The sequence below is a fragment of the Miniopterus natalensis genome, chromosome 4 (genome assembly GCF_054644295.1).
Source record: "Miniopterus natalensis isolate mMinNat1 chromosome 4, mMinNat1.hap1, whole genome shotgun sequence".
Classification (NCBI taxonomy): domain Eukaryota; kingdom Metazoa; phylum Chordata; class Mammalia; order Chiroptera; family Miniopteridae; genus Miniopterus; species Miniopterus natalensis.
The window spans coordinates 64,495,696-64,510,461 of record NC_142084.1 but is presented as its reverse complement, the minus strand read 5'-3'; the positions used below and the strand labels follow the sequence as shown (position 1 = coordinate 64,510,461).

Genomic DNA, 14,766 nt, shown 5'->3' with positions numbered 1-14,766 from the left:
GTTAATTTAACACATATTTTTTAAGTTATATGTATTATATACTGTATTCTTTTTTTATATACTGTATTCTTACAGTAAAGTATGCTAGAGAGAAGAAAATGTTAAGAAAATCATAAGGAAGAAAAAATACATTTACGGTATTCACTGAAGAAAATACATGTATTAGTGGACTCCTACAGTTCAAACCTATGTTATTCAAGGATCAACTATATATGTATATATTTTAATTTTTTAAATATGTTTTTATTAATTTCAGAGAGAAGACGGGAGAGGGAGAGAGATAGAAACACCAATGATGAGAAAGAATCATCCATCAGCTGCCTCCTGCACACCCCCCACTGGGGATCTAGCCTGCAACCTGGGCATGTGTCCTGACGGGGAATCAAACCTCGATCTCCTGTTTTATAGGTCGATGCTCAACACTCAGCCACACTGGCCAGGCTATATATTTGTTTTTAAACATTTGAAACTTTCATACATCATAACACTTTATCCCTAAATACTTCAGCATTTCCTAAGAATAAGAACTTTTCATTATATAAGCATGATACCTTTATCACACCAAAGAAAATTCAATTATTCCATGATACTATTTAATATCCAGTCCATTTCAGACTGTAATCAGTATTCTAAGAAGTCTTTTTCAGCTTTTTTTAACCAGCATCAAATCAAAGGTTCATGCACTGCATTAAAGGCTATGTTTCTCTAATCCCTTTAATTAGTATCTTCATTTCACAACATAAACTTTTTTATTTACTGATTTGAGAGAGAGAGAAAGGAAGAGAGAGAGAGAGAGAGAGAAACATCAATTTGTTGCTCCACTTATTTGTGCATTCATTGGTTGATTCTTGTATGTGCCCTGACTGGGGATCGAACCCACAACCTTGGTGTATCACAATGACGCTCTAACCAATTGAGCTACCCAGTCAGGGCCCAACACTGACTTTTTAAGGAACCGAACCAAGTGGCTTAGAGAATGTGTCACTGGATTTGTCTGTCTCCTCATTATGTGTTCCATTTGTTTCTCCACCCCTTGTAGTTCCTATAAGTTAGGCCTAAAGGTTCAATTCAATTGCCTTGTATTTTTAAATATTATTTTCATTGTAAAAGTCGTAGAGCTCCATTACATAAAATGATGGTATGGCAAGTTTAACATCAGGTTATAAAAGGGAGAAAAATTCCCTATGACCCCTCCAACACAAATAACCATTGTTAGAATGTTGCCCCTCTTCCCTGCCTTGTTTTTCCCCAGCATGCCTTCTACATGACATAAAGAGGTGGGCAGATGGCACCATCTGTTGAATTTTTACCCAGTGCTCTAGGTGGTGGGGAGCCACCCAGGTGGGCCCCAATGATTTTTGCCTACTGCTATTCACATCACTGTGAAGTTCACTCCCACATTGTACCAGGGTGGGTCTGTGTGAGCAATGCAAAAGGCAAAAATGATGGTATGGCAAGTTTAACATCAGGTTATAAAAAGGCTGTACCTTCTTTTTTTTTTTTAAATCCTCACCCAAGGATGTTTTTTTCATTGCTTTTCAGAGAAAGTGGAAGGGAGAGAAACATCGATGTGAGAGAGACACATGGATTTGTTGCCTCCCTCACATGCCCCGACCAGGCGGGGTTGATCCTGCAACCGAGGTACATATCCTTGACCGGGATCAAACCAGGGACCCACGGGCGGACGCTCTAACCACTGAACCAAACCAGCCAGGGCTGCAACTTCCTTCTTCCCTCTCCTCCCCTCCCCCTCCCCCCTCTCAGAGCCCAGCTGCCATGTTGTGGGGGCACTCTAGCAGTCTGTAGATAGGTTCATATAGAAAGGACCTCAAGCACGGCTGGCATGGCTCAGAGGCTGAGCATTGACCTATGATACAGGCGATCAAGGTTCGATTCCCGGTCAGGGCACATGCCCTGGTTTTGGGCTCAGTCCCCAATAGGGGGCGTGCAGGAGGCAGCCGATCAATGACTCACTCATAATTGATGTTTCTATCTCTCTCCCTATCTCTGAAATCAACAAAGACATATTTTTTTTTAAAAATTACCACTCCACTTAAAAAAAAAAAGGACCTCAGGACTCTGGTCAAGAGCCAACAAAGGAGCCCTGGCTAGTGTTGCTTAGTGGTTAGAGCATTGGACCTTGGACCAAAGGGTCTCAGGTTCAACTCCCAGTCAAGGGCACATACCTGGGTTGCAGGTTTAATTCCAGGCCCTGATTGGGGCATGTGCAAGGGGCAACCAATCAATGTGTTCCTTTCACATAGATGTTTCCAGCCCCCTCTCTCTATTTCCTTCTCCCTCCCTCCTTTCCACTCTCTCTAAAAATCAATGGAAAAAATGTCCTCAGGTAAGGATTAAAAAAAAAGGATTAAAAAAAAGAAAAGAGCCAGCAAGGAACTGGGACCTGCCAACACCCATTTGAGTGAGCTTTGAAGTTGACCCTCCTTCAGTCAAGCCTTTTAGGTAACCTCAGCCAACAGCTTGACTGCAACATCATGAAAGCCTTGAGCCAGAACCAACCAGCTAAGCCACTCCTAAGTCCTGATGCACAGAAATTATGAGATGTTTGCTATTGTAAGCTGCTAAATTTGGGGGTAATTTGTTATGTAGCAATTACTACTATTATTGCTGCTATTTAGTCCCACATTCACACTTTCTGGTGGTTATAGAATATTCCATAGAGGGGATGATCAGACCACACATTACTTGCTTTTAGCAGAGAATCTACTCTCAGACCTTTCACTCACCCCACTCAAGGCACCATGGTCCCTGAATAAGCTATCACCTCTGGACCCTTCCCTTTGCTCTTCCCTCTGCCTGAAATGATCTCCCAGATGTCCCTGTGATTTGGTCCCTCGTCTCCTTCAGAGGTCTCTATTCAAAAGTCAGACCTTACTAGTCTATCCAAAACAAGATTCTTGATTCCTTTCTCCTACTGTATTTTTCTTAATAGAAGTGAGCACTACCTGGCACTATATACTTGTTTAATAGCCGTGTCCCTATTTGACTGGGAGCCCCTCAAGAGCAGGATCCTGCCTGTTCCCTGCTATGACTCTACTGGCCTTATGCATAGTGTATGTTCAGTTAATGTTTGGGGAATGACTGCTCTCACATTCTACCACATGGAGAAAATGCAGCCCTGAGAATTCCTATCTGAAGTATGTGCATGTGCGAGTACGTGTGTATAATTTTCTTGCTGGATTATTTAAAAGTACGTGTGTATAATTTTCTTGCTGGATTATTTAAAAGCACATCTCAGATGTCATTTTACCCATAAATACCTCAGAATACATCTCTTAAAAAAAGCATAAACATAATTACCATCACATTATCAACCCTTAGCAAAATTAATGGTAGCTCCTTTATATCATCTAATGTTCAGACACATTCAAATGTCAGTGGTGGTCTCAAAACTGTCCTTTTCCCGTGCCTGTTTTGATGTTGCAAACTGCCCCCACTGCCCTCCTCTATTATTGTTGTCCACTTTTTCTCTATAACACTTAACACTATCTACCCTAGCATAGATTTTATTTATCATATTGTCTGTCCCTCCCCACGCCCATTGAAAAAATTAGGAGCTCTTTGAGGTCAGGGAATTTTGTCTGTTTTTCTCATTGCTGATACAGAGCCGACTCTCAAGAAATATAAAGTATGCCATTTATCGAGCCTTCCAATTGCATTATCGTGCTTACAGTCCTCCAAGGAAGCAGGTGCTATTCTTATCCCCATTTCATAGATAGGAAACTGAAGCTCAGGAAGGTTAAGGGGGATGATGGGATACTGAAGATGACCATGGGGCTGGGTTGTGGTGTTACCGGGAAGGGGAGCTGGCCCTTGTCTGCCTAGGGCCAGCTGGTAGTGTGTGGGTTCTTGACCTCATGCAGGAAAAATTTCATGAGTCCAGATAACTATAAGGGGACATTTATTAAAGCTGGGGAGAGTAAAACAAGAAAGGGCTTAGCATAGGAGAAGCAACAGGAGAGCCCAGGCTAGGCTGCCCTAGTGCTCTGGGAAGTTAGAGAAAAAGAGGCCTTGTGGCCAAGTTCAGGGAAATAGCCTGCCACAAGCTGCCTCTGCCTATTGCTGCCCTGGCTGCAAGTCTCCTGGGATCCCCTTAGAATTTAGGAGATGCATGCCTGTGTTGAAGAAGAGGGGAAGAGGCATGGTGGTGGTGGGGGGGTGCTCCCCAGAGGGAAAGCACACTCTGGGGCCTTTGTCTTGAGGCTTTTATTTCTCTCTTGCAGGAGGGAATCTTAGGGGAGGTCTCAGGGGAGGGTTTTAGCAGAATATTCATCAGTTTTCTAGGTGTGCTCCTTTAGTCATTACAGTTGGTCCTGGTGTTGCCCACCTCGTTTGGCTGCTTTTCTGGGTCTGCAGCTAAAATGCAACTGAGGCCTAGATGTGGGTTTTTGTGTGTGTGTGTGTGTGTTTTTTTTAAATATATCTTTATTGATTTCAGAGAGAGGAAAGGAGAGGGAAAGAGGGAGATAGAAACATCAATGATGAGAGAGTCATTGATAGAGCCCACAACCCAGGCATGTGCCCTGACCGGGAATCGAACACTAATCGCGTGGATCCTAGGTCTACGCTCAACCGCTGAGCCACGCACAGCCAGGCGGGGCCTAGGTGTTATTTCTAGGGCAATGACCTGTATTTGCTGTAAATTGCTGTCAGTTTGTTCAACTGTCCCAGTTTCCCTATTCCTCTTGTCCTGGCTTACTGGCCTGTCTCAATGGGGGCCTTGAATTCACCCACAACTGAATTGAGACTTTATCACTTAAGTGCTGGGGAGCTACGAAGTTTTCTGAGCAGGGCCAGCACTTCTTCGGTGGGGTCAAGTCGGCCACCCCTCCTCTCGTTACCCCTTGGGGAAGGCGGTGGAAGGCGCCAAATCACAGCCGGCAGCTAGCAGCCCGTTCATCGCCCCTGGCAACAGACTCCGGAAGAACCACCGAGAAGAGGCACAGAGTGCAGAGCGGCCGCTGCAGGCCTGCAAAGCGTAGAATTCTAGAAAGGCGTGCTCCGCCGATTGTCACGTGGGCTGGCCTGGGAAGGCGGGACTTCCGGCAGCGCCTTATTTTTTTTTCCGGTTGTTGGCTCCTACCAACCCACTGGGCCCTGCGCCCCCCCGCCCCCACGCGGCCCCGTGCCGCCGAGGCTGCCGCCACCATGAAGAAATTCTTCCAGGAGATCAAGGCTGACATCAAGTTTAAGAGTGCGGGTGCCGGACAGAAGCTCACGGAGTCGGTGGGGTGCGTGACCAGGGCTGGGGGTTGAGGCTTGGGGACGGAGACGGTCTGGGGAGGCCAGAGAAGGCGAGGAATGCGGAGGGGAGGCCGAGAGTCAGCGGGTAGACACCTCGGGGGCAGGGCTCGGAGATCTGGTGGGACTAAGGGGAAGGGGAGGCCTCCGGGGGCGAAGCGGGAGGGGCGAGACCTGAGGGGGCGGGGCAGGAGGAAGGGACGAGGGGGGCGGGGCTGTAGAGAGCTGGTGACGAACCGAGCGACCTGGGAAGGGAGTAGGGGAGTGGTTAGGGAGAAGCCTGAGGGCGGAGAAGGATTCTTGAGTAAGCATATAGATTTGGGGGAATCTGGGTTAAAGGGATTGGGAGCTGAGCCTAGAGAAGCAGTCTAGAGGTTTAGCGTTCCTGATGTGAGGCCCTGGTTCTGGGCTCTGGTTCTGGAGCGCGAAGGAGGACTGAAGGAGAGCCTGGAAGGCCAGGGAGCCTGAGGCATTGTTGGAAGAGTCGCCAAGGATTTAGGACGTCTGGGTGAATTGGAGGGGGCAGCGAGGGGCCTAGGAATGTCTGGAAGGAGAATGGAGACAGAGGTGGGTGGGTGGGAGAGAAGCCGTGTGTTTGTGTGTGAGTGTGTGTGTGTGTGTGTCTGTCTGTCTGTCTGTCTGTGATGGGAAGGAGCTGGAGGCCTTGTGGGTGATGGTTGGGGTAGGCTTTTGGGAGGTCTGGAAGGATAGTGGAGGTGGTATGCACACCCTAAGGCCTCTGTGAGTTTTCTGGGGAGGATTTGGAGAAGGGAAGGGCCTGGGGCAAGACTGAAAATTCAATGGGGATGTGTGTGGAGGGCCAGTGAAATGGTGAAGCAGGTGAGGATGCTAGACTGTCAGGGCTGGTGGGCTGAAAGGGAAGCTCCACTGGGGGATGGGATTAGCAAAGGGAGCCTGGGAGGTACTGGGCTGCTGCAGGGAGCTACAGAGGGGGCTGTGGGGACTGGGAGAGAGTGATTGAGGAAAGACCCCAGCCTGGGCAGGGGTCTGTTTGGAATAATAGATTGGATTGTGAAGAGGTAGGGGCTGGGAGGGGTAGGAGAGGCAGGACAAAATTTTCATTCTCTCAGGGCTCACCTTCTAGTGGGGGAAATGGAAAAAGAAACCAATACATGAATGGTTAAAGATTAGGTGTTGCCTGGGGCCGTGAAAAAAACAGGGACAGGGGATAGTGAGTACTGGGGGGAACCTTTAGATGGTCCAGGAATGCCTCTCTGAGAAGGTGACATGTGAGCTGAGAGCTGGATGAGGTGAGATTTAGCCATGCGGAAATCAACCCGTCTCTCTCTCTCTGGCACCCAGGCACTGGCGAGCGTGCACGCTTACACACACACATACACACACACACACACAGCTGCTCTACCCTCTCCCAGACCTCTTTTCCTTATCCCACCCCCAGGCAGCCAGGTGGAATATTCTGGGCAGAAGGCATAGGAAGTGCAAATGCTCTGTAGCAGGAACTAGCTGGCCCTGTCTGAGCAACACCAGGGAGACCATTGTAGATAGAGAAGAGTGAACCAGGGAGACGGGCAGGTTGTGCATGGCCATGGGGACATGGGTGGTTTTAGGATTCTGTTGTGCAGGTCTTGGGAGGACTTTGTGCAGACGTGTGATAAGCACTGACTTAGGTTTTAGAGGAATCCCTCTGCCCATTGGAGCCACAAAGGGGGGTGGGTGAGATGTCTTGGAAAGTGGCATTTTTATAGAAAGATCAGAATATCACATGGGAGTAGGATGGGTCTATATGACTCATTTTTCCTTCAACATGAAGTTCTCAGCTGTGGGGAGGGCTGGCAAGAGGGGCAGGGATTGGCAGGAAGCAGGCCCCAGAGGCCTTGGAACAAGAAGAGGGGATGCCTGCTTATCTGAGTAGAGTAAGAGGAGTGAGGCCATGAACTGAGAGCGTTGGCTCCTGGGAAGGTTTTACAGACTTAGCACAGATGATCCCAACTATGGGGGCCAGGAGAGGTAGGTGAGTAAGACCAGAGTGGGAGGAAGGATTTTTCTGATGGAACATTCAAAACCAGCTCATTTTCTTGTTAAGTAGATTATTAAGCCATCCATCCCCTGGGGTCATCACAACACTTATTTCCCAGGATGGAGGTGAGATTAAACTACATCTTGTACCTTGCTTAACCCAGGTCTTGCAAAAGAAGATCTTAAGCCCTCCCTCAGAGGGGTGTTGGTATGAGGAATAAACACTGTATGCTGCCTGGTACACAGTAGGTTTTCAATTAATGAAATTGCAACTGCACCCTGGCCAGTGTGTGTCGGTTGGGCGTCATCCCATGCACTGAAAGATTGAGGGTTCAATTCCTGGTCAGGGTACATGCCTGGGCTGTGGGCTCAATCCCCAGTAGGGGGCATGCAGGAGGCAGCCGATCATGTTTCACTCTCACATCAATGTTTCTTTCTTTCTCCCTCTCCGTTCTCTCTCTAAAAATCAATAAACTATTATTTTAAAAAAAAACCTACAACTGCTCACTGTTGCAGACAATGAGGGTTGAGCTTCTTAGGACGGAGCAAGGAGAGAAATGATACCTTTCAGTCGCATTAGTTCCTGAAGACATTAGGGTGCTGTCACACATGCTTCACCAGGATGGCCCCCATGTGTGTGGTGGGTGCTGTTACCTGTTACCCCCATTTAACAGATGATGCCTCTGGGGCCCAGGCCAGTGCATGACTTGCCCAAAGGGGCAGAGCTGGTGGTGAAATCACCATCTGCCTCCAGGGGCTCTGCTGTCTGTGTTAGAACCTTCTAGTGGCCACGGGGTGGGCAAGTAGGGGGCTAGGAAAAGGGTCATATCTGTCTGATGGGGCAAGAGTAGAAATGGGAGAGGGACAGAGGCTCTTCTGTCTGGCCCCATATCACCTTACTTTTCCTATGTCTCCCCCAGGGAGAAGGCCCCCAAAGAAAAGCCCAACCAGCTGGCGCGCCAGCAGCCCCGCCAGGGACCCACCAATGAGGCACAGATGGCAGCTGCAGCAGCCCTGGCCCGGCTTGAGCAGAAGCAGCCCAGGGCCCGGGGCCCCACATCACAGGACTTCATCCGGAATCAGGGTGAGCTGTGGCATCCTTGGGCTGCAGTGGGGGCAGGGGAGGTGGAGTGAAGCCTCTGCCTCTCTGTTCTCGAGGCCTGTCCGTGGCTGTTTACAGACCCCAGATCCTGTGCTTGGCCCTGGATGAAAATAATTACATAACCAACGACTCTGAGGGGCTTTAAAATCACAGTTGTGAGAGTGGAGAAGTTCAGGGTGAAGAGGAACAAGGGTCTGATGTAGTTTGGGTGCCATGAATGTCAGGGAGGTTGAAGAGGGGAGGGAGGAGGAAGAGAAGGTGAGAAGGTCGAAAGTCATCATCAGATGGTCAGGTGAAGACTGGGGGCATGAAGCATTGTTGCAGGAAGATGGGCCAGGACTTCAAGCTAGAAGCAGGACTAGAACTTGACCCACCTGAGGGCCAGCCCCGAAGGGGCCGTACACTGACCCATCTCTGCCTCTTCCTGCAGTGAGAAAGGAACTTCGAGCTGAAGCAACTGTCAGTGGGATCACAGAGGCACCAGGGACTAACATGGTAAAAGCATTCATGTGACAACATGACGCCCCAGGGGGTGGCCTGGGGCAGGGGAGCTGGCTCCTGGCACCTCAAGTTGTTGCTTGCATTTGTCTAATTGTCCATTTCCTCATCACCAGCGAAGTGCCCAGCCCTGGGCTGTAAGCACCTGGTACTGGGGGCAGTGGGTACGCAGAAGAGACATCAGGGTAAATAGAGGTCACCTCTGGCCTTGGGGAACCCTACTTTGAAAGGTAGAGGTGGATTGTGGCTGAGTGCAGTATTGACTGGGACCTCCACACTCAGGCCTAATGATGTCAGGCTTGGGTGCTGAGGGTAGGACTGGACTCCATTAGTTTGTTGGTTTCCTCCCCACCCTAACTTCATAACTCCATGAAGGTAGGTACTGTTATAGTTCACACTTTTCAGACAAAACAGGTTCAGGGAGGTGAAGGCAACTGTCCTCAGTCATGCACCTCAGAATTGGCAGGGGCAGAATGGGACCCCAGTCTGTGGGACTCCAAAGCCGGTACCCTTAGCACTGCCCCCTGTAGCCTTCTTGGGAGGTAGAAGGACTCTGTAGAGACCGGTGTAATCAGAGGCCATCCTAAAGGAGAGCTCTGCAGAAAGGGTATTCCTAACGGTTCAACCCTCGAATTCTCACTGGATTTTAGAGTGGAAGAGACCTTAGATATTGCCTAGGACTTGAGGTTCAGAGAGAGGCCAGGACTCCAGGGCACCATGACGCAACTCCTCACCACAAAGCCCCTTTACCAGGTAGCAGGGATCGGAACAGCAAAGCCATTGATAGAGTGCTGTGTCTGAAGCTGCTGTACACTTTTCTATCATTTCTTACCTTGTTGAATTCTGAGTTGGTCCTGTAGAGACATTTCACAGACGAGAAAACAGTCTCAGAGGGGCTCGGTCATGCGCCAGAGTGTTTCATGGTAGAGGGGATAGTGTTGAGACCAGGGATGTCTGACTCGCAGGGCCATGCTTTCAGGGCTATGGCAATCTGACTTGGGGTGGCCTCTGTCTACAGTCAAGGTTGGACACTTTCATCCCCATCCCTCCAGGTACCCGAGCCTAAAGAGGAAGGCTCGACTCCCCTGGCAGTGCCTGGAGTGTACTTCACCTGCCCGCTCACAGGGGCCATCCTGAGGAAGGACCAGCGTGACACCCGAATCAAAGAGGCCATTCTCTCAGTGAGTGGAGGCCCCATGCCCCCATTCCTCACCTAGAGGCTCCAGGGTCAGGGCTGCCTTCAGTAAGCCCCAGTAAGGCTGGGTGGTACAGATCCTTCCTAGTGTTCTCACCTGTGTGTATCATATCTGTTGTCGCTTACTCAGAGGTAATGCTTATTTATGGTACAGAATACAATGCAAAAGGGTAGGCAGACAAAAGCTGCCTTCCACCCACCTCCCAGGCATTCTCCCAGGATGCAGCCTCTGTGGGTGGTTTACGTCCCTTTCCAGAGACATTGCAAATATGTACAAACTACTGACGTACTTGTATCTCTCCTTCACTTGCTTTGTTTTTTGTAAAAAGTAACATACCGCTCATATTTAATGTAGTAACTGCCAGCTATTATTATCAGTACAAAAAGAGCTCCAGCATTTTTTTCCTTAAAACTGAATCTGGAAATAATTTCCAACTTAAAAAAAACTTGCAAGAGGAACAGAAAGAACACCCTAATATCTTTGCTCTGGGTCTGAGTTTCTCATTAACCGTCATAACAGATTACTGCAAACTTGGGGGCTTCAAACGCACATGTCTAGTCTCTTAGAATTCTGGAAGTCAGAGTCCAACATGGCTCTCACTAGTGGCAGGAGGGCTGCATTTCTTTTGGAAGCTCTGTGGACAGTCCATTTATTTCCTGTCTTTTTCTGGTGTCCAGGTCACCTGTATCCTGTGGCCCCTTCTTTCATTTTCACAGCCAGCAGTGCCAGGCCAAGTCTTTGTCCGGCTACCGTCTCTCTGGTTCTCTCTCCTGATGGGCCCTTATGATTACCCTGGGCTTACCTGGATTATCCAGACTAATATTCCATTTTAAGGTCTGCTGGTCAGCAGCCATAATTCTGTTGCATATTCTGGGCTGCCAACGGCCTCCTCTTCCCTAGAGGTGAGGGCAGGGCTGAGGCCGAGGATGGAGTCATCAAAGGGCTTCTCTCCTTTTTTTCTGCTGTATGCATAGAGCTGAGTTCCCTGCAGTTAAGTGCTACTGGCCAGTCCACCATGAGACTGTTACTGGTGGTATTACTGCTGCCTCCTGAGTAGTGAGGCCTCCAGGCCGTGAGGTAAGTATTTTTTGACATCTTTACTCACTCCTCCCAGCACTTCTCCACTGACCCAGTAGCTGCTTCCATCATGAAGATCCATACGTTCAACAAAGACCGGGACAGGGTGAAGCTGGGCGTGGATACCATTGCCAAGTGAGTGGATACCCTTTCCCCACCGGGGATGCCAGCCCCTTAGGCCTCCAGCATGACCTGCTGAAGGGGCCCAGAAGGAGCCTGGCCCTGGGAGTCAAGCCAAGCCCTACCCTTTACTGCCCCTGAGCCCATGACGAAGGGGCTTGGCCTCTTTATCTGTCTGTAAAATGAAGGGGTTTACAGAATTGGTAATTCCCAACCCTAGCTTCCCCGTGGGATCATCAAAGGAATGGGAAGGAGGTGAGTTCCCACCCAGCTCCCCTGACTGAGCAGGTCCGGGGGTACTGGAAGTCCTTATTGCTCACGAGCCCCCAGGTAGATACTGTGGCCCATTGGCCCTGGTAGCCTGTTATTCTGACTCTGTTCATTCCATCCTGATACTGTAGTCTATTGGTGCCTTCCAAAGGAGGCAGGACCCAGGAACAGGCACAGGAATGGGCATCAGGTGGGCAGTGGTGTCCTGTGCTGGCCCAGGCTGTTGGCACCAGGGTCAGGCTCCATGAGGTATCCGAGGTGTGACGGCACCGCCCCCAGCCCTCTTACCACAAGCCTGGATGTGGCTCTGGGGTGCTGTCCACCTGGGGGTGGGAGGTACAGAGGAGCCAGTCGGTCAACCCAGACCTGTCCCGGTTCCCTAATTCTGCCCCAGGTACCTGGACAATATCCACCTGCACCCTGAGGAGGAGAAGTACCGGAAGATCAAGCTGCAGAACAAGGTGTTCCAGGTGAGGGCTGTGTTGAGTGACTTTTAGCTTGTGTAGCCAGCATGGCTGGGCCTCCAGTCACATAGGGCTCAGTCTGGTGGTGGGGTCAGTCGGAGTGCTCCTCCAGGGGTTTCAAGTTGAGGTGGGCAGAGGTGGCAGGTGGAGAGGGCATTTTATGAATATAGGTCACACAGGATATCTATATTTAATCTGCATTCACCACCACCCGTGGCGTGTTCTGACTTTTCTTTAGTTGGGATCATATCAGCACAGAGATTTATGGCTTCTGTGGAAAAATCAAGGGGTCCACCCTGTTACCTGTGCTGCTGGCAGGGCACTGACTGTCTCCCCCATCATCATACACAGCCCCCTCTCAATTTTTGGGACCCCCCCAATGATGTTTTTTGGCTCTTTAGTTCTTTACCATGGTTGTTAGCCTTTGGGGTCCCACACCCTCTGTGACTAGCTCTGGCAGCCTGTCCTTAGGCAGCTTTATGGGGATTTGTCCTGTCTAGCAGGCAGCAGACACTCCAAAAGAGGAGGATGCTGGGCCTGGTGGGATGGGTTGTGCAGTGAGGTTGGTGGGGCTTGAGGAGGCCCAAGGGCCCTGCATGACTTCCGGCTCTGCTCCCAGGAACGCATTAACTGCCTGGAAGGGACCCACGAGTTTTTTGAGGCCATTGGTTTCCAGAAGGCATTGTTGCCAGTTCCAGATCAGGGTAAGCTGGGTAGAGAAAGGCCTTGGCTAAGTTGGTAGGTGGGGGTGTGAGGGGCCCAGCTCGGGGGTCTTTCTGCCATGACATAGTGACATCCCTGCATGTCCCAGAGGGCCCCGAAGAGTTCTACGTTCTAAGCGAGGCCGCCTTGGCCCAGCCCGAGAGCCTGGAGAGGCATAAGGAGCAGCTGCTGTGCGCTGAACCTGTGCGGGCCACACTGCTCCGCCAGCGCCGTGTCTTCCAGCCCTCGCCGCTGGCCTCTCAGTTTGACCTGCCCTCTGACTTCTTCAACCTCACGGCCGAGGAGGCCAAACGGGAGCAGAAACTCAGGTCTGAGGCGGTGGAGAGGCTGAGCATGCTGAGGACCAAGGCTATGCGGGAGAAGGAGGAGCAGAGGGAGATGCGCAAGTACACTTACACACTGCTGCGTGTCCGTCTTCCCGACGGCTGCCTCCTCCAGGGTGTGTGCTTCCCACTGGTCAGGGTGAGGCCTGGGAGGTGGTGTCTGTGCTAATTTGGCTGAGCTGGGTGTAGTGTAATAACTGCATCTGTGGGTTTGCTGCACCTCCAGCAAGAGTGGAAGGCTTCTCTGGTCTGAGCTCCTCTGGGCTCTACTCTGCTTGTCTGGGCTGGGGGATTCCCATGATCTCCAGCCCCACTCTGACTGTTCCACCCCTCAGGGACCTTCTATGCGCGGGAGCGGGTGGCAGCACTGTATAGCTTTGTCCGGGAAGCCTTGCAGAATGACTGGCTCCCCTTCGAGCTGCTGGCCTCGTGTGGGCAGAAGTTGTCAGAGGATGAGAACTTGGCTTTCAATGAGTGTGGGCTGGTGAGTGACAAGCTGCCTCATGCTGGCTGTCTGGGTTCACATTGAATCCACACATACTCCCTGTGAGGGTGGCACTCTTTAGTATGGGGTGGTGCTAGGAGCCAGGGTCCCAGGACCAGGCTTCCTTGGTTTCAGTCCCTTTCCCTTTACTAGCAGTGTAACCTTGAGTGAGTAACTTGTCTGTGTCTCAGTTTCCCACCTTTAAAATGGGAAGGAAGGTGGCAAGTGTGTTATTTCGAGTCCTCTGAGGACCCAGATGGGATTGGAAATGTGGGAATTTCCTGATGCAGGGAGACCAGGAAGGAAGGTGGCCTGGGACAGCCTCAGCTAGGTCAGGAGGTGTCCCTGAGCCCTGCCTTTCTGTAGGAGGCGCCACTGTTTCAGGAATAGGTTGACTATGTGAAGGCCATCACTGGTGTCACTAGTGGGGGGTAGCCCTGGCAGTGTGTGGCCCTTGTTCCAACATGAAGATTTGAACGTGAAGGTGTGAGCTCTGTCACATAAAGGCCAAAACAAGGCTGACGCTTCTCCCCTCACCACAGGTGCCCTCAGCCCTCCTGACCTTCTCGTGGGACATGGCGGTACTAGAGGACATCAAGGCTGCAGGGGCCAGGCCAGACTCATCTATCCTGAAACCCGAGCTCCTGGTAACCATCGAGAAGCTCTCGTGAAATAAAAGCAGGGTTGGCTTCAGCCCCCATGGGTCTGTTTCATGCTCTCCTGCTTCCTCCACCACTGCTCATGTCCTCATTCTCCGTCCACTCCAAGGCCTCCCAGCTTCTTCTGGGACTGTTTGCCCAGCCCACAGGGAGGGGAGAGCCACTGGTTGGCCTGTGACCGTCACCCTGGGGGCTTTCAGGGGACAGCTGCTGTGCTGTCCTAGGTTGGGCTGGGTCTAACTAAGCCTTCTTCAGCTGCTATTAACCTGATTAATGGAACCCCAGGAATGACAAACTTGGGCGCCTTCCTGGGCAGGAGAGTGGGCCTGCAGCATAGGCCCAGGTCCCACGTTCTGTCGCCCAGGCACCACGGCTGGCCCTGAGGCTACCCTTTGGAGCTGCTGGTGATAGTGGCGTAAGGAGATGCTGGGCCTGTCAGGACAGAGTTCTGTAACACTAAATTCTGAATCCAAATAAACAGGCTGTTTGACTAGTCTCCTGGTGGTGAATTCCAGCTGTGTGTTGCAGGTCAGGTCAGTAGCTACATTCACCCAGTGGATGAGCCTGTCTTGCTGAGGAAGGGTGCCCCA

General features: G+C 50.7%; 1 protein-coding gene across 2 annotated transcripts; it reads left to right on the top strand.

The window, feature by feature from the left end:
* Positions 1 to 5,062: 5,062 nt before the first annotated feature.
* UBXN6 (UBX domain protein 6) lies at positions 5,063 to 14,671 on the top strand. Of its 2 annotated transcripts, none has more exons than XM_016197852.2 (10): positions 5,063 to 5,252; positions 8,181 to 8,344; positions 8,793 to 8,857; positions 9,913 to 10,041; positions 11,171 to 11,268; positions 11,918 to 11,993; positions 12,607 to 12,691; positions 12,799 to 13,149; positions 13,369 to 13,517; positions 14,060 to 14,671. In XM_016197852.2, the coding sequence occupies exons 1-10, from the start codon at positions 5,170 to 5,172 to the stop codon at positions 14,186 to 14,188; spliced, it is 1,329 nt and encodes a 442-aa protein (XP_016053338.2). In that variant the 5' UTR covers positions 5,063 to 5,169; the 3' UTR covers positions 14,189 to 14,671. The 2 variants fall into 2 exon arrangements, with proteins under 2 accessions (XP_016053338.2, XP_016053340.2); XM_016197854.2 differs by lacking the exon at positions 5,063 to 5,252 and adding an exon at positions 5,701 to 5,770.
* The last annotated feature ends 95 nt before the right edge of the window (positions 14,672 to 14,766 follow it).